Source organism: Barbus barbus (assembly GCF_936440315.1).
Source record: "Barbus barbus genome assembly, chromosome: 14".
In the NCBI taxonomy this organism is placed as follows: domain Eukaryota; kingdom Metazoa; phylum Chordata; class Actinopteri; order Cypriniformes; family Cyprinidae; genus Barbus; species Barbus barbus.
In genome coordinates, this window is record NC_136742.1 from 24923768 (window position 1) to 24943726 (window position 19959).

Consider the following 19959-nt stretch of genomic DNA (forward strand, 5'->3'; position numbering starts at 1 on the left):
CGCATGACTTGAGCATCACTCATGGGTGGGGTGAACTGCATACTCCCTGGAGGCAGAGTGACCCCTGACCACGGGAGGCATGTGGCATAATGAAGATCTGATTGAATAAGTGCACAAATGAATAAAAGATAGAACTGACATAAAGAGAGAAACTCTCATCCAGCCAGTGTGGCTTTCTCTCTCTGTGTCTGATGATTGAAGTAGATCTGACTTAAAGACGGGCCGCACTAAAAAACAGAACCGAATGCTGTCCACACTAGATACGACTGATGACACATCGCAACGGTTTTCAGTCTGTCTACACTGGAAGCATCGAAGCTGCATGTGATCGGCAAATATTCACTAAAAAATACCAATCAGATATTTTGGTTTCAGCTCAATGGTTTAACCTTATCAATCCATTAGTATAAAACAAAATCATTCATATAATTATTATTATTATGATTGATGAGTGTTGGAAAAATTGCATGTACATATCGTAAGCAAAAAAAGATGACGCAGATTAGTAGATTGGAGACCAGAAATAAACATCCATCCATCCATCCATCCATCCACATGCATGTATATATTTAAGAAAAATTTAACATTTATATATTAAATATATTTATATATAATATAAGATATATGAATATAAATAAATATACATGTAAATATTTTCAAAATATATGCTGTACATGTGTCTTTGTATAAATATACACAGTACACACAAATATTATATTATGTAAACAAAAACGTTTATTTTGGATAATCATTATCCAAATTGATTGGATTAATCATTTGACAGCACTACTATTTATCATTCCATTCATCCATCCATCCACCATTCTTTCTTTTGATCTATCTTTTGCTCTGCCTATCATTCTGTCATTCTGTTTATCATTCTATCTATTTTTCTATTTAAATAATATATAAATAATATTTATTTTTCCAGACGGATAGGGGAAATAGAGGTGACTGTCAAATGAAAGTGCCACAATGGATGCTTCCAGTCTAGACAGCTTCATTAAATATAATAGGAGGAATTTAGTTCCGTGTTTTATTAATACACAAAGACAGGAATTAAACTAAATTGACTTGGTTAAATAACTTTGTTCACCACACTATATGATTCCCACTGATTTCATGTGAAAGGATTCAACGTTTTCTACCTGTGACTTGTTCCATGTTGATATAAAAACGACTCTTCCTCAGAGAATGAAACCATTTGCTGGTTTTGAATGGCCGTCTCGACATCAAGGCCACTCAAGGAGCTCAAGGACAAAAGGATGAGGTGAACAATAACGACAGACCAGAGACCCTGAGCCAGACTGAGGAGCTCAATTGTAGGCTAGGGTCAGGCTGAAACAAAAGGATAAAGAGAATAAACCTGGCGACATCTCTTTGCTGTTTATTCAATCACCCTCCCAGCAGTTTCAAATCAAAGAACATTATTTACATTCCTGGTGCTCAGCAGCTATAAAAAATGAATCCTCTTCAAGGAATTAAATAATTGCGTTCCGCAAGCTAATTTGAATGTTGTTCTCCACATCAAAGCCACGTAAAGCTCAGTAAATTCTCCACAGAGAAAGGAAAGAGGTAAACAATAGCACAAATAAACCTGAGATCTTACAGTAGCTGCATTCCAATTCACTTCCCATCCATATACAGTGTATATGTGATTACGTTAGGGTGAAGTAAATTAATGTAAAAATTTTTTAATGCAAAAACACAATAAAAGTAATATTATGAAATATTACTACAATTTAAAATAGATTTTAGATATATATTAGTTTTTTTTAAAAATCATTTATTTCTGTGATCGCAGAGCAAAATTTTCAGCATTACTTTAGTGTCACATGATCCATAGATAGACCAATCAAAATCAAGTATTCCAGATCGAGTGTAATAATACTTCCTGTTTCCTAAATTAACCTGATAAATTAAACTCATCTTAATGTTCTCCATAATTACAGGCTCTTGGCTCACAGCTCTGGTCTGTTTTCAGTGAGGTTCTTGCTTCAGCTGTTCATATCTGTGTCCCAAATGTAGAAATGGAAATTGACAACTTGATATGCCATTATCAGTAAATTGGTCATATCCCCCTTCTCTCTGATAGCACAAAACCGTGCCACGCTGCCCAACAACACGTCTCCTTGGTGACTGTTCCTGCTAATAGCTGCACATGTGTTGGAGTGAGCTGGTGATGGTATGTTGATGGGTGGAGCCAGACCCTGTGCTGGGATTTGCTGCATTTGGCCAATGCCATCTTGGCCAGCTGCCGGTTGGCACTTGCCCATTGAGAGCGGCGGTTGATGGTACAGACCTGGAGTACTCGTGCTGTTATTTAGCCAGTGTGAAGGCATTGCTAGGCCTTGTCAGAGGGGATTATGGACTCAAACAGAAAGAGATAAGTCAGCAAACAGGAGAGAACTATTTCACCAGCAGAAAAACTCATAGGTTTACTAGGGCAAAACCCTTTCAAAAGGTACTAATATCTACACTTTAGGTGCTATTATGCACATTTAAAGGGATAGTTCAGCCAAAAATGAAAATTATGTTATTAAATACTCACCCTCATGTCGTTCTAAACCTGTAAGACCTTCGTTCATCTTCGGAACACAAATTAAGATATATTTGATGCATTTCGAGAGCTCTCTGACCCTCCCATAGACAGCAATACCAATAGCTGCTCGCATTAAATTCAAGGCATTAATGTTTGCCTACAAAACTACCACTGGTTCTGCACCCCTTTACCTAAATTCATTACTTCACGGACTTTTTCATTAACTGTTCCCATCTGGTGGAATGACCTGCCCAACTCAATCCGAGCAGCCAAATCCTTACCCATCTTCAAGAAACGGCTAAAAACTCATCTGTTCCATCTTTACTTGACCCTCTAACTCTAGCACTCTCTATTGTAATTTTATTTTCCCTATATGTCTTTTTATAAAAAAAATTAAATAAATAATAATAATAATTATCTGTTCTGCGTTAGGCTAACCAAGACTTGTAATAGCACTTGCACGTTGTTACTCTTTTGTTGGTTTTTGATTGCTTCTTATGTCCTCATTTGTAAGTCGCTTTGGATAAAAGCGTCTGCTAAATGACTAAATAAATAATGTTCATTTATAAAAAAAATACTATTGTTTATTTTTAGTTCATAATGTAATAATGTATGAAAGTTTTTAAATAAATATATTAGTATTTGTAGGAATTAACATTTGCAAGAATAATAAATGTTCATGTTATTTCATGTTAGTACTAAATTGTACTTAACAATTAATTTTTTAAATAAAAAAGACTCAGTTCAGTGAGAAAGTCAGAACTCAGTATCAGATTTAAATGATTCACTGATTCAGTGGATCTGATTCAAAACAATAACTTGCACAGAATTTGAGACCTGTTTTATGAATCTTTTTGACTGACTCATTAAAAATAATTGGTTGATAAGAGTCTTTTGTTTGAGAATTTGACATTGTGGCACGCTGTGTTCATTGTTATGTGCAGGAAACACGTACAGTATTAGTATATATGTCTCACATAGATGCAATTATTATTATTTTTTCTTGAATAGATTTTAAATTATTTGTTTTATTTTTTGTCTCATATAGTCACAATTTGGTCCGCAACCTGTGCATCTATAAATGAAACATATCATGTATTATTTCAGAAGTGTCCACATCAGAAAAGACCACTAAAATTGGTCTGGCTTAACTATGTTAACCTTGAGCTTAACCAGAAAGATCCACCCGCATCACCAAATCATTTTTTCTAACTATGGAAATGCATGCTGGTCTTGTCAGCAGGTCTCAGTTTTTAAAATTTTAAGTGTTTTCTTCAAATTCCATGACATTGTGGCAACCTCAATTTTCTACACAGGATGAAATTTTTCATCTGGTGAAAGCAGGCACATTTTGCCCACATGCCTTCCAGTTGAACCTGTATTAATTTGTCTTCACTGGCGGAGCTCCCTGTGGCCCCTCAGGGCACCTGATGGAAGGATGGGTGTACAGGGTTTTCTAGAACTTTATAAAAAGACAGCGAGACAGAGAGAGAGATGATATGTCTGTACCTAGCTCCTGTCTCCTGCAGCTGCTCCTAACAGGTGCGTAACTGCTTCTTGCCAGATGGTCAGCAAAATGTAGTAGTTGGCAGGTTCCTTCGCAGAATCAACCCTCCCTCTCACACAGGCGCTGATCAGATGTAGAGATGGAGAGAAAGGGTTAGAGAATGGGAAAGGTTGGTGACAGAAAAAGTTGCTAAATTGCTGTTTTTTCTTCTTTTTTTCCCCAAAACCTTTTAGTTGTTTTAAAGCTGCAGAAATGGTGCTTTTTCAGTGTGTAATTCTGCACTAAAGCATGTCAGGTGTCACAGTGTCAAGAATTGAGAAAGTAGTCGTGCACACTTTTTCCCCCCCAAAGATGGGAAAGGCAGAGGACTCTAGAACTTTAAGCCAACTGAGGCAATGTGGTGCAGTCATTTAGCCAGGGATGTTGTTGGCCACAGTACAAATTGGAGCTTTAATAAATGATGGCAATAAAATGTTTGCTATTAGTCTGTGGTAAAAATAAAATGTATTTTAAATAACAAAAATTTCAAATATGTGTTAACATATATATTACATCAATATTATGAGTTATATTAAAATTATAAAATTAAGTGCATATAATTTTATATAATTTAATTATTCATAATTATTATAATAGAATAATTAATAATGAATACATGTATATGTGTGTGTGTGTGTGTGTGTGTGTGTATACATATACACATTGCCCTCCAAAAGTATTGGAACAGTAAAGCCAATTCCTTTATTTTTGCTGTAGACTGAAAACATTTGGGTTTGACATCAAAAGATGAATATGAGATGAGAGATTAACATTTCAGCTTTTATTTACAGGTATTTTCATCTGGATCTGATACACAACTTAGAAGATGGCACCTTTTGTTTGAACCCACCCATTTTTCATGTTACCAAAAGTATTGGAACAGACAGAATTAACAGATTAAAGTGAAAAAGACTTAATATTTAGTTGCAAATCCTTTGCTTTCAATAACTGCATCAAGCCTGTGACCCATTGACATCACCAAACTTTTGCATTCTTCTTTTGTGATGCTTTTCCAGGCTTTCACCGCAGCCTCTTTCAGTTTGGGGGGTTACTCCCTTCAGTCTCTTCTTTAGCAGGTAAAATGCAGACTCTACAGGGTTTAAGTGTGGAGATTGACTTGGCCAGTCTAAAACCTTCCACTTCTTGCCCCTGATGAACTCCTTTGTTGTTTTGGCACTATGTTTTGGGTCATTATCTTGCTGCATGATGAAGGATCTCCCAATCAGTTTGGTTGCATCTTTCTGTAAATTGTCAGACAAAATATTTCTGTAGACTTCTGAGTTAATTTTGCTGCTGCCATCATGTGTTACATCATTAATGAAGATTAATGAGCCTGTCCCAGAAGAAGCGATGAAAGCCCAAGCCATTACATTACTTGTGTAATGTGTACTATAATGTACACCTGTGTACACTGTGTTTCAGATGAGCTTGTATGTTTGGGATCATGAGCAGATCCTTTCTTTCTCCAAACTTTAGCCCTTCCATCATTTTGGTCCATAAAATCAGTCCATAAAACCTTGTCCCAGAATTTTTGAGGCTCGTCTCCTATTCTTCTTGCTAATGAGTGGTTTGCATCTTCTGGTGTAGCCTCTGTACTTTTGTTCATGAAGTCTTCTCAGATTGTGGTACCTTCACTCCTGCCCTCTGGAGGTTGTTGCTGATGTCACTAACAGTTGTTTTAGGGTCTTTCTTTACAGCTGTCACAGTGTTTCTGTCATCAACTGCAGATGTTTTCCTTGATCTACCCGTTTGAGGAGTGTTACTTAGTACACCAGTTGTTTCTTTCTTCCTCAGGAGATTCCAAATGGTTGTACTTGCTATTGCCAGTGTTTGTGCAATGGTTTGATTGATTTTTCATCTTCTCTCAGCTTCACAATTGCTCGTTTTTCACCCATAGACACCTCTCTGGTTTTCATTACATGTCTAACTAACTATAAATGCAGTTTGCACGGATCTGAAACTGAGCGCAGACATTCAGTGCTATTTATTGTTTGAATAATTAATTAACAGGACACACCAGGGCAACAAAAAACACCTGTCAGTCACATGTTCCAATACTTTTGGTAACATGAAAAATGGGTGGGTTCAAACAAAAGGTGCTATCTTCTAAATTGTGTATCAGATCCAGATGAAAATACCTGTAAATAAAAGCTGAAATGTTAATCTCTCATCTCATATTCATCTTTTGATGTCAAACCCAAATGTTTTCAGTCTACAGCAAAAATAAAGGAATTGGCCTTACTGTTCCAATACTTTTGGAGGGCACTGTATGTATATATATATATATATATATATGTTTTATTATTTAAAAATAAATAATTTGAACTCTTAAACGTAACAATGTGTAATTGAAAATATGTGTAAAACACCTTTGGAAATTTCCTTCATATTACCACAGTACACAGGGTCCTATATTTACAGACTTTTTTAGACTGTTGGTTTTAATGTAGAATTGATGTGCAGCAACAGTTGGTTATTTAACAGATTTTAATGTGGATGATCCAATCAGATTTCAGCTTCACAACTATCTGTTTTATTAATTTCATTTAAGTTCAGTCCTGGGATCAGACTGTCCACAGGTGAAGGTGGGTTGTGGAAAGGGAATCAGGTGCAGTGATCTCTTAGTTTCACAAAAGCTACAGTCCCACTGCTGTCTCTCATTGACCCCAAACAATCAAACTCTGACTGAGAGACAAAGACAAATGGGGGCAGATCAATATAGACTCCACGCACCAGCCATGTGGATGCTGCAGGGATCATTGGGAGTGTGTGCTTGGCCTTAGGCATTAGGAGTGCAGGGTACTCATCCTTCCCATAATCCTCCTAACGGACTACTTTCAACATCTGGAACGAGAAGTGAACATCTGCCCTTCCTTCTCAATTTAGAAATCCCCATTACTCCCTTTTTCTGGGTCTCTCACTAAATTAATGCTGTACTGCTTCACAAAGGATCTACCATAGACCTGGAAGAGAACACCAGGATATTAAATATCACAGAATAATATTGCCAAAACTACAAATGATTAATTATTATACTAATGTTAAAAAGTTGAATTCCTGTAAGTCTTTTCTTCACCAATGCTGCCTTTATTTGATCAAAAATACAACAATTATTAAAATTGTGCAATGTTTTTTACAACGTACAACATTTGTTTTCTATTTTAATATATTTTAAATGGTAATTTATTCCTGTGATGGCAAAGCTGAATTTTCAGCAGCCATTACTCCAGTCTTCAATGTCACATGATCCTTCAGAAATCATTCTAATATGATGATTTGGTGCTGAAGAAATATTCCTTCTTATCATTGTTGTAAACAGTTGTGCTGTATTTTTGTAGAAACCATGATACCTTTTTTTTCAGGATTCTTTGATGAATAGAAAGTTCAAAAGAACAGCATTCATTTTAAATATAATTTTCTGGAAGATTATAAATGCCATTACTGTCACTTTTGATTAATTCAATGCATGTTTGCTGAATAAATTTTCTTTAAAAAAACAACAACTTTTAAAACAACAATGTAACACACATACATATTTATATAAAAAAATAGCTTGTTTACGTCTAAACAATTTGTGTGGATTTCATTTCATTCTTCTATTTTGTTCTAATATACGAACTTAATTTAAGGCTACAACAAAATTACACTGATCTTATCAGGTTAAATGTGCTCAGATACGCTAAATGTCACTGTATATTGATCATAAATGGCCTTCTATCGTCAGGTGCTGACTGAAGAGGGTTTTGGAGCCATCACCACAGAAATAGCAATGACTAAGGAGTTTTACTATGCAGAAGACTATCACCAGCAGTACCTCAGCAAAAACCCCAACGGCTACTGTGGACTGGGCGGCACCGGGGTCTCCTGCCCAATAGGACTGAAGAGTAAAAATTAACATGCTGCTTCTCTCCTGTGATTGAACAAATTTATATTATCTTGCCTTAACTAAAGCAATCACCACTGCAATACCCAGGCCTACATGATATTGTTGGATATAAATAACAAAATGTATAATAGAACTGCTTTATAATGCTTTGTGTATGTGTTTTTGTGATCGTAGCATTTGATAACAAAACCAACTGACATTTTCTGTGTAATGCAATGGCATGTATACACTTTAAGTGTGGATTAAGTGTCCATATAATTTTTGGGTCCACTATGTACTTGAGGTTTTAATAAAAGGTAGACTCACTCTTGTCTATGACAGGCAGGATTGTGGGTTCATGTTTGTGTGCTTGTTCTAGATCCATCTGTGTATTCGATTCACATACATATCTATTCATCCCTCCATCTGTCCGCTACCTATGTGTTTCCTTTCATCCCAGCCATGCAAACAAGCGCTCTCGTCCCTTTCTAAAAGTGTCAGCGCATATTTCATCTCCTCAATTAAAGACTTGACTGCAGTCCCACACAAACAAACACAGCCTCTTGCATTCACACAGCAGAATCTGTGTATGTTGTACATGGAACGCTGTGAAAAACGAATCCTTTGTTGACAGCACAAGTCTGTGGATAACACAAGCTCAAGATATTTTTACATTTTATTCTACAACAAAAAATACATCAGTAAATCCCATTGTGATTTTTAAAGCTTTTACTTGTCTTGAAAAAGGCAGGTGCTAAACAAGTGTCTAAATGGGACTACAGAGGATGTCGGGGTCATTAAATGTCATTGCTTCAAACAGGTAAACTAATCTACAAACTAGTTCTCTTTTGTGATTATGATTGTGATTTTTCAAACTATTCTAGCTCAAACGTCCAAGGAAATTTTTTTTAAATACTGTAATGGTGGTGACAAAGTCATGTGACCGTTGTGTAGTTAGATTATTAGCTTGTATTTAGGCTTTAAAATTCATAAAAATTTTGTTAATTTGTGAAGATTATGATGATGAACAAAATGTGTATGTATCATAAACTTTTGTTGGTCACAGAGCTTTATTTATATATATTTTTTTTGCAATAATCCAATCCTATTTTTATTGAAGGAACCAGGGTGATGCTTCTTCCTTGTTGACCTACAAAAATACGTCATCACTGTAGCACTCTATTTTGTTGTGTTTTAGGGTTAAAGTCCATAAACTGAATAGAAAAGGTACTGGTAATTTTCTACTAGGACATTTTTCTATATTTGTTTTTCTTACAGTTCTTACAGATAGTTTTTGTCACATTATATGTCCAAGTAAAATGGGGATTATTAAAAAAATTCAAATATTATAAGTTTTATGCACAGAACCAGTAATACATTAAATGAAATATAAAAGCATAATGCAGCTTACATGTAAAAATGAGAGCAACCAAAACTCGATATTCAAAATAGATTGAATGTGATATTCTTCTAAATAGTGAGTCAAAGACAAATGCTTCTGTGTTCACAGCAAAAATAGATATTTGGAAAATCAATTGGTGTTTATGGAGGGTCTCTGGTGGGATTGTGGGCTTGTGTGGTTTTGGCTAATCCTCTGAGCAGGTGGCTACCGCTCCATGCACCTATTCCTGTGCCACACTCGGAGAGGGCCTCTCTGGCAAGGCTGGCACTGGTGCTCAGGAACCTGGCCTGGCACAGCTTCTAACAGGCTGCTTTCTGCAATGCTGTGAAACAAGGACACTTGGTGACGCACGCACTTTGGCCTTGGAACCTGGGCCTGGAACACACACACACATACACACACACACACTGTTGAACTTGGACTAGCCAAGTAAGTGGCTCAGGTCACAAAAGTTTTTTTCTTGAAGGTTTAAGGTCACATTTCATCATCTTTTGGTAGATTATTTGCTTCTATTATTCATATGCACCTGCTTACGTGATTTATCAGGAGTTGTTGTGGCTTTTATATTTTGACTTAAAATTAAAAAGGCAAGCATTCTTACTTGACATATAAATGACATCATATTTAAATGAGATGTATTGCTATTTTATTGCAGCTGAGTCTCAAAGCTACAGAAATAAATGTGGAATTTAGCTGAAAATTGGTTTTAAAGTTTTCATTTCACAGTATGTTTCCTCGTAGGTTTGAGCAGTTAGCAGTAAGAGATGGTAAGACTGCCATCTTCTGGTGGATAGTGAAACTGCATTTGTAGGCAGCCATTATAAAATGGGTCAAATTGCATAAAATGGGTAGCAAATGGAGATTTATTTGCAGTACTGAGACGATGCCTTCTGTTAAAGGTGAACTTTTAGCTCTTCTAAAATAATATTTGTCACTGGATATCCTTGAAAATAAATTGTCACATAAGTATGCATGTTTTCTCTCTTAAAGTAAGTAATAAAACGAGTCAACGTGTTGGTTATTTGTTGTTAGATGGTGATCATTGGTAGTGGCCACCTAATTAAAATACATTATAATGTCATTATCGTTATCATGTCTGTTGTTTCGTGTGACCTACATTGTGAGGAAATGAGAAATTGTTCAAATTAATATACTTTAAAAAATAATATTTCTTAAATTGCCATGTTTAGCGATGTTATCGGAGGGCAGACTATTAAAATGTATCATTAGTGATGCTAAATCTGACTCAAGAATCGAATCGAATCTATTGTTTCAAGAACCGATTCAAAAACTGCACTGTGTAATTTTATCATCACGTGGTTCCAAATGTCACGGTATGGCATTTTTCATAATCTGAAACATTCCAGTAAAAATCCAGTTCGACACGTATATCTGTTTTGTTACGTAGTTTCGATTAAGTTGTTTAATTAGGGCTGTCGTCTGTTCAGTAATGAGTTGCTGACTCGAGAATCGTTTGTCAGAACAGGTTTACGCGATTCATAGAAAAGAATCGACTCGCATGAATGATTCGTATCAGGCCCACATGTGCTCAGTTCTGGATTATTTTGAATCTTTATGTTGTTACCCAGGGAGAAACGAAATTGTCCACAAAGGTAATATACCATTGTTTATAAATAATGATGTATATTAGGCAGTTTAATTCGTTATTATAGTACAAGTCGCAAACCAAGAAGTTTCCCCTGTGACAATGCATTTGGTAACACTCCCTAATCTTTAGCCTGAAAATAAATCTGAACTAAAAGGCATTATACAAGCCATACTAAAACATGAATATAACGTTAGTGAGAACACTATTGATTGACTGGCCTTACCTCAGCGTCGGAAATTGACAAAAACAATCTACAAATCTAATTAAATATTCATAAATTATTTCACATTTATTTTATGCTGTATCTTAAATCATCAGACCACACCAGAGGTTTAAAACCAAACTTTTTTTAATACTAACAAAGAATCATCTCAACTACTTGTACATGGCTACCATGAATATTTGTACAAAAATGCAGTAAAAATATTATTGATTAATATATACAGATATGTCTCCTTAGTGTCGGCAGGCAGGACGCACATGAAGATGACAAGAACACCAATGGTCTTGCACGAGTATACACAATACAGATATTGTTTCCCAACATCAGTGACACTAACTCCAGATCAAAGACTTTAAGAACAGAGATAATATCATGTCTTTAGGAGTACATGAAAAATAAAAGGAAATACAGTTACTGAATGATACTGTGTACAGTCATGTGAATAAGAAAGTGCAATACAGAACAATACAAAAATCTTAAATTACATGACGGTAAGGAAGGCTGGCAGCGTGTGAGACTGCAGTATATTTTTGTCTTTGTGAGGAAAGAATATGGGAAGAGTTGATTGGCCAAGTTGGCAATAATGAATTGGAAGGGAAAGTCCAAGGCAGTGGACAGTTGGTTGGTATGGGTTTTGTTATATTGCTCTCGTCCCATTCGGTTACACATGTACTGATCCTATGCCTCTTTTTTTCAGAGAAGCGGACCAGAGTGTGCACTGCTAACTAAATCAAATAAGGCTTGGGGCTGTGGTAGCATAAGGAAACATCTGTATGTCACAATGCAGACGGTGATGTCAGAAGAGAGCAGTAAGTACCCTGTTTCCAGAACAGTGAAAGAGTCACTGCTTCATGGGGATGGGGTGTATTATTTCTACATTCTTTCAGGCTAATGGACAGACAGACGAGTCGCAAACCAACAGCATTTGGACCAAAGAACAATCCAATTCAACGGAGATTTGAGGAAAAATGGTTGTGGCTACCGCCTTTGACAAGTCGTGAACACTAAACAACAGATGTTTAAGCCTAATAACCTCCTTAAATTTACAACATACTCATACAATAATACTTCAACATAGGGCGTCAGTCAAGTATCACAGTAAAGACACATCACAGTGTTGATGGACTGTCCGGGATGAGCGTCATTTATATATTTTGGAAGAAATAATATAACCATTATACCATAACTAATTTACTAATTCTCGTGGTGCATTTGCCAACTACTCAGGTATAGTGCCTTCGCGATTCAAATCGACAGATATGGTATGTGTATGCCTTGATGTTATGTACTTTGGATATATAAATAGATGTTTTTTTTAGCTTAATAATCCGTAAATGAGTTAGGCACACCAAAAAGATACTGACTGAATAAGAAAGGTCGACATCACCCTCATAACATTTGCTTTTTGTTACCCACTGTGTAATAGCACTTGGAAGATCTGTCTCAGTAGCATCCTACGCATTTTCTTTGACATGATTAAAAATGAACTTGTGTGCGAATGAAGTCTCACAGACAATGAGGAGAGCTATGGTTTTGGGACAACTACATTAAATTCTAGAAAGGAATAACCATGCATAATACAGATTTCATTAAATGACATCTGATTACCCATTGATGCCATTAATCTGTAGTGGGAGCTTACAGAAGAAAAAACAATAGGTTTAAGATTTCCATCTCAAAAAGGGCACAAGCACGACGAAAAATATTCACATTGAGGAAGCAACTCATATAGGTTCCATTGAAAGGTGCGATCAAAATGTCAGCTTATCGTTCGGAAAAGCATCGTTTTTCTGTAAGAACACTGTTGGCGGGACACAGACAATTATACACAGAGGAAAATAATAACGTACAGTTTGCTACCAGAACATGCACTGGCCTGAAGAGAATGCTTCTTGTGGGCTGCACTTTTTGCTATGCAAAAGTTAACCGCTTTTGCCATACTAGGGTTATTTGACAGAAATTTGTTAGGTAAGATATATTTTTAGGGGTGCCACATGCAGCGCTGGTGTTCAGCCACATTTAGTGGCTAGCATGCCCTTATGAAGAACGTAATATTATTAATGGCTTGTTGGGTACAAATGGTACATAGTTGTGGTGCAAGAGCAAAGCCAAGTGGCCAGCTATCAGCCAGTAGGCACATCTGGCACTATCATGTGCCACGGCCCAGGAGCCAATCAGAAATGTAGGTGAGAGCAGGTGGTGATCAGATGACATTACAACAGAGTCAGATTGGGAAAGAGTTACAGAGAGCGGCCATATTTAACACAGAGTATTGCAACATAAAAGAAATTGTGTGACAGCACATTGAGCATTGTATACATGTGTGTGCTGAATGAGAAACACAGATCAGAGTCCCTCAGACCCTGCTTGTGTGTTTAATAAGGTTCTGAAGGAGGGTCCTGTGAAGGAGATGGTGGAGGGGATAAATCCTCCTGACTCTGTGTGGAGCTGTAGAGTTCAGTGTGAGACTGGCAGGTCTGGGCGTCGGGTCTGGATGATTTTTGGTTTAGGGTTGTTCTTTGGTTCCTCCTCCTCATCCGTGTCGCTGTCGCAGACGTGGACCACCACGCTGGGCGTAGACTCTGTGCCTGCATGTATCTCAAACTTCTCACCTGGGTATAGAAGAGAAGAATCTGTCAGCTTGAGAGTGTCTCGCATGTATATCGAATACTGGAAATATTTTCACAGAGATTTTGCTGGAGTAAAGCAAGTTTGGGAATATTACAGTGATTTTAAGTTATTGCACTCATTATTTGGCCATTGGTTCACAGTTCTTCTTTGTTTTATATATTCTGTTTTTAAAAATTTGTTGGTAACTTTTGGTTTAGGAATTACAATGTGGCTTTGCAAGTAACATTTGTTAAGTTTGATTAATTTTCTCTAATCAGTTCAAAATTTCAAAATTCCACTGAATTAAATCAAAACTGATTTGTCCATGAATACATTTTTTTTTACATTAAAATGATTTGAGTAAGTTGGTAAGATTTTTGAAAGAAGTCTCTTATGTTCACCAAGGCTGTATTTATTTGATCAGAAATACAGTAAGAATAGTAAAATATTGTGAAATATTATTAGAATATAAAATTAACGCTTTCTATTTAAATATATCTTTAAATGTAATTTATTCTTGTCATGGCTAAACTGAATTTTAGTTGAAAACTAATGTGCTGCTGTTGTGGAAACTATGAAACATTTTTGGGGGATTCTTTGATGAATAGAAAATGCATTTGAAGAAAGTGCATGAATAGAAGCAGCATTTGAAATATAAATCTTCAAAAACTTTATGAACAGTAGTGTAGGTATATATTGCTGTTCATTTTTATATTGGTGTGTATAAATGAAATGAAAAATTATAGCTAGAAAAAAGTACATTTTACAGTATTTTTGCATTAAACTTTTTTTATTCTAATAGGCTTGTACAGTTGCTTATACTGCATTGTATTCAACGTCCTACATTGAATAAAATATGACTTATCAAATTTCCAATTAAATTACTTAAAATATACTGTATTAATTTCTCCTGCAATACTAACAATCAGGCCTAGAGGGCACTCTGTCTCCAGAACTCAATGGGAGAAGAGTGAGGATATTTTAGGCTGGCTATAAATGCTGTTTGCCAGAGAAAACCTGCAATGTTCCATAGCATTACAAGCATTAAACTTATACATAGAATCCATTGTGCTGAAAAGCCTTATAACACTACCAGAATGGAGACCTAGAAATCCATAGAGCCTGTCAGTCAGAGTGGTCTGGAGGGGTTTCCACACTTCTGGTAATTAAAACTAGAACTGCACACATTCGCAGGAGATAAGCTGCTTTTCTACTTCTCTCCATCCCTGTTGCACGAGAGCCGGATGAGAGTACACATTTGAAATGCGCTGGACGAACACACTGTGTGTATGTTTGCAGGATGGAACAGAGCAGGAAGCGGAATCAAAGTTTACCACTGTGCCTTTGGGCGGCATGAGTGTGCATTGTGGTCACCCAGAGGATCCAGCACACTCTAAAGACCGTTTTCTGGAAGTCTCTGGAAGTCTGTATTTCTTTTCCCTGGCCTAGTCCCATTTTTCTCCTTATGTTTTTATCCTGTGTGCTCATATTTTCTGTGTGCACATCCAAACTTTTTATCTTCTCATTGTTTTTGACCTAATTCCTCTATCAGTTACGCATCTTATGTTTTATTCATGCAAATGTACTCGTTCACACAATTCCTTAGCTATGTTCCTACAAATTTACAATCTCTCGCATTCCTCTTCTCCTGCATAGCCTCCTGAGGGCTCAGCCTCTCTCTGAAACCTTGGCATGACGTCAATGCTGCATACTGACGTCAAGGGTCAGACAGCCGAAGAGAGAAAGTGCGAGCAATCAAGCTTTATTATGAAACCTTAATGTCTTCCTAGACAATAAGAAACCTCACGAGAGGATAAAAACATAAGGTTGTTGAGTGTATGTGGTAATGTTTCATAGCCATCCTTAATAAAACAGCAGTGATCTCATTGGCATGCGGAGCACATCTCTCCAGCTCTCCTCCAATTCATAGGCACCGCTCATCCAGAGCAGTGCGTGTGTGCATGACAGCCGTGCACCACTGAAGACCCACCAGCTAAGAAGGAGAGAGGTGGTGAGCGAGTCTGGCCGCCGAAAGGCCAGATGGATTTCGTCCGGTTAGTGTAGGTTCAGTGGGCCGGCACAGGAAAACTGTGTGGGGTATTTTTAGAGCATTCTTTCGAAAGAGGGGCAAAATACTTCACTTCCCTTCATCCTTTTAAAGTCCTCCTCTCCAAAAACACTAATGACAATTTCTGCATTCCTTAGCAACCGTCCCAAAAATAAACCCCCTCTTCTGATTAAAAGAAATTAACCCTTTATGGCAAGAATGCCATACAAGTTGGAGCGTACAAGGGAACAGATCCAATCTGATAAGCACAGCTGCAGAGATGAATAACAGCCAGTGAATGGATAATGACTCACGCAAATTGCCGTGTATTTGGTGTCAGCCATCTGCCACTGTGATTGAAAATACCCTCAAATAAATAGTAAAAAGTGAGGCGCTATGCTGTACAGTACTTTGATCTGTTGACATTATGCATGTTTCAAACCTCTGTAGTGGCACTATGACCTTACAGAGAGGCTGGATTCCACTCATTTTAATGAGCACTGTGAGGAAAAAATTGTGCAAAAATGGTAACTTTAGCTATTCACAGAGGCAATACCCTCAAAGGCACACATTTGTATAAAGCATGAATACTAGTTGCAACTTCTAACATGAACAATATTTTTTACAGCATTTATTAATGCTGTTTAATGTTACTTTCTGCATATTTAATTTATTTTTAACATTTGAAGTTGTATAAATTTGCACCATTTAATCATTATGAATAATTAAAATGAAAATGAATTATCAGTGAACATGCTATCATTTAAAAGTTTGGGGTCGGCAAGATTTTGATTGTTTTTGAAAGAAATCTATTCATTTAATTAATGAAAAATACTGTAAAAGTTATATTGTAGGTAGGCTAAATTTTCCATTTTAAATAACGTTTTAATGTATGTGTGAAAACAGTTGTACTGATTAATATTTTTGTGGAAAATGTGATAAAATTTTTTCTTTTTTGATGAATAGAATGTTCAAAAGAACATACTTTATTTGACATGGAAATCTTATCACATTACTGTCACATTTGATCAAATTAATGCAGCCTTTCTGAATAAAAATATTTTTATTTTTTTTAAACTTGCTGACCCCAAACTTTTAAACAGTAGTGTAATAAAATTAACCACAATAAATGCAGCCAGAATTGTGATCTTCATTGTTAGTTCGTCATACTTAATGCATTATTTTATGTAATTTAAAAAAAAAATTATTACTACTAATAATATTATTTTTGCAGTGTTCTTAAAAGCATAAAATTTATATTTTTGAATGAATTTCTGCTACCTTTTAGCTCAGGATAGTCTGCAGTGAAGGGGTTGGAACTGTTTGTGTTCTAATAGAGCCATCTGTCATGGTGCAATCATTTTCATGCGCTTCCAGAGTAACCATTCACATGGTATTTACAGCACAGGCGATTGTCTAAAAAATGTACATCAGAACTAAAACATACTTTTGGGGTCAAGTATTTTTAGATGACAGTGGGACACCTGACACCTTTTTTTTTGAAGAAACTATTGTGCTTAAGTGAAGTGAAGTAGTGGTATCAGTCGTGGTATTGAGGGTGGAGAGAGCGCTGGACATTCACTCCCCCCACCTACAATCCCTGCCGGCCCGAGACTCGAACCCGCAACCTTTGGATTACGAGTCCGACTCTCTAACCATTAGCCCACGACTTCCCGTTTTTTAACATATTTCTCAACACATTTATGCAAAAAATAGATATATAGCACATAGTTTGAGCTCTGAAATAAGCACAAGTGTAAAGTGTAAGCTCTCTTAACGTATCAGGTTCACAGGTGTTCCTACCCATAGTTCTTGTGCTTTGTGTGGCTATAAGAACCCTCTCTGGGCCATGCACACCACACATGCTTGGCTCCAGGTCTGTTATCTAAGCGTCCACAGATGCAGCAGGAATATTTCATTAAGTGCTTTTGCTTTCTCAGGGTGAAGCGGCTGGGTATGCGCCTTGTAAACAGAGCAGGGAACAACAAAAGCGCTTTTCTTTAATGAGCTGGCGTGTGTACGTGTATTGTTGTACTGTACAATTTCAGTGCGAGCCGTGTGGAAACGCAGCCTCTCCGACACAAACCTGTGGATGGAAACACACGCTTAACAATGGAAAAAAGCTTCCTTCCACAACAACCACAGTAATTATTGCCATCCGACAGCAGTCTAATGCAGTCGAGGTGCCTGGGCTGAATGGGCTGTTTGTTTAGCTTGTCACATGGTTCCACTTGAGTGCTGTTGATTGCTCACTAGTTTGTACCGTCTCCTCTGTTCCCTAATTGTCTTCAATTGCTATTAACACGTGCCGGCTTTGTGACTGAAGCCCATCGTGGGCAGACAAGGTCAAAACTGAAAGTTTAAGGCAATGAAACGTCAGAACACAAAGCACATCTCAGATTAATTTAGGCTGCAATTCACTGAAGCGGCAACATAGGTCTTGTTTCACAATCTTATACAATGGTCTCAGTCAAATGGACTGGTATGTAAAATTAATACTGAAATTAGGGCTGGGCAATATATTGAATATTCATTTTGAGACGATTTGGTTGGCAACAATGTTTTTCATGTCTTTTATTTGATTATTTAGTTTGCTAAAGATTGATTCATTTGGCAAGCATGCTTTTGCATCTCTGATTTAAACTACACTCAATTTGAAATGTTCATAATTCTGAAATTCAAAAATGTTCAAGGAAGTCCATGTGGCATTTTTCTTGTATTTATATGTTTTAGCAAACATATGTAACTAAATTGTTAATTCCTAGTTTAAAAAAAATTTTTTTTTAGGTCATTAGGTTGAAATTAAGTTTCCTCTCCATTTTAGAACAAAATATTATAATAATATTATACATCTGTACTTTCCCATTGTGTCTACTGTAGCAACATAAGGCCTTGTTTATCTCGGTTCAGCGCTTCTCTTTCTTAATTTAGATTCCTCTGTCAGGCAATTAAGTGGTAATCAATAACAATAATGTAGTGTTCTCTAAATTCACACTTAATTGACATTAAATTTAGTAGCTTAAGCATTTAAAGCAGAGGATTAATTGTTAAAGGTGTCTCAAGACGCCAGCTTGATCTCTGTAGTGTGATCTCCTGTCCTGTAATTCAGTTCAGATTGATTTTATGCAAGCAAACTCTACTTTATCCTCAGACAAATGTTTTATTGGTGTTGATTTCATTTGGCAAATGTTACCGAATCTAATGTGAAAGTGAATGTTGTTTAGTGTAGTTATTAGTCAAAAAGTCAACAGATTTGAATTTCCTCACAGTTTTAGCACTGGTATTCTGTCATGTATGTCCTAAAAATAATTCCTACTCCGCAAATGAAAGAGGTGGTTTCCATTTCCAATTCATCACAAACACAAGCATTTTATCAGCATTATGTAATAAGCAGAGATTAACAAATAAACAAATTGAAAACCATTATTTCTAATGCCAGTCTGTGGCTTCTCATCTCACCCTAAACATGTGTAAACACTCCTGGTTGACTGACCTCAGAACAGGCTGTGAAACCACCAGAGAAGTAAAGCGGTTTCAGTGTCCCGCTCTGGGATTATGCAACTCTGAATGGCTCTCTTACACAACCTCCTAGCAGCCATTGAGGGGATATGGCCACTTGATACAAATCTAGCACTGCTGTGTATGTTTATATATCTGTGTGTAGTAGTAAGTGTTGTATTGTGTCACTGTGATGTAAAACAGCCTTATATGCAAGCTAGGCTGCATTTTTCCATCAAGCATGTTGTGGTATGGTGAGCTAAATCAAGCGTTTAAGGTTTTGCTGCTTAGCATGAACATTTAATTTCTGCAGAGGTCATCTTTCTTCACTGACATTCATTCAGATATAAATATGTAAATATAAGTTATTTTACTACATATATTTTCCTTATCTTTCCTTGGCTTGAGGCTCTGCATGTTCTTGAGATGCTATCAGTTTTGCCATACAATTTCTTTTGAGAGACAATAACTTTATACATGGTGCACTTTCAGATTGAAAACTTTGCAGGATGTTTTCATTCACTTAGAGCTGTGTTACACACTGCATGAAAGGTCATTTTCAAAAATCCACAATGGGGTACAATAAATAATAATTAAATGTATATTTTGATTTATGT

At 36.5% G+C, this 19959-nt stretch overlaps 2 protein-coding genes across 4 annotated transcripts in view; one reads left to right on the forward strand and one right to left on the reverse strand.

Moving 5' to 3' along the window:
* LOC306880338 (mitochondrial peptide methionine sulfoxide reductase-like) overlaps window positions 1–8326 on the forward strand; it is a 70591-nt gene extending 62265 nt beyond the window's left edge. Inside the window, exon 6 of one of the 2 annotated variants that reach the window (XM_079433818.1) lies at window positions 7813–8326. In XM_079433818.1, coding sequence (XP_079289944.1) covers window positions 7813–7983 — 171 coding nt within the window. In that variant the 3' untranslated portion in view covers window positions 7984–8326. The remainder of the gene's footprint in view (window positions 1–7812) is intronic. The other variant, XM_079433819.1, reaches the window with a different exon arrangement.
* Window positions 8327–11291: 2965 nt separating this feature from the next.
* Window positions 11292–19959, reverse strand: part of LOC306880339 (calcipressin-2-like) — a 70921-nt gene continuing 62253 nt past the window's right edge. Inside the window, exon 5 of one of the 2 annotated variants that reach the window (XM_079433820.1) lies at window positions 11292–13799. In XM_079433820.1, coding sequence (XP_079289946.1) covers window positions 13645–13799 — 155 coding nt within the window. In that variant the 3' untranslated portion in view covers window positions 11292–13644. The remainder of the gene's footprint in view (window positions 13800–19959) is intronic. The other variant, XM_079433821.1, reaches the window with a different exon arrangement.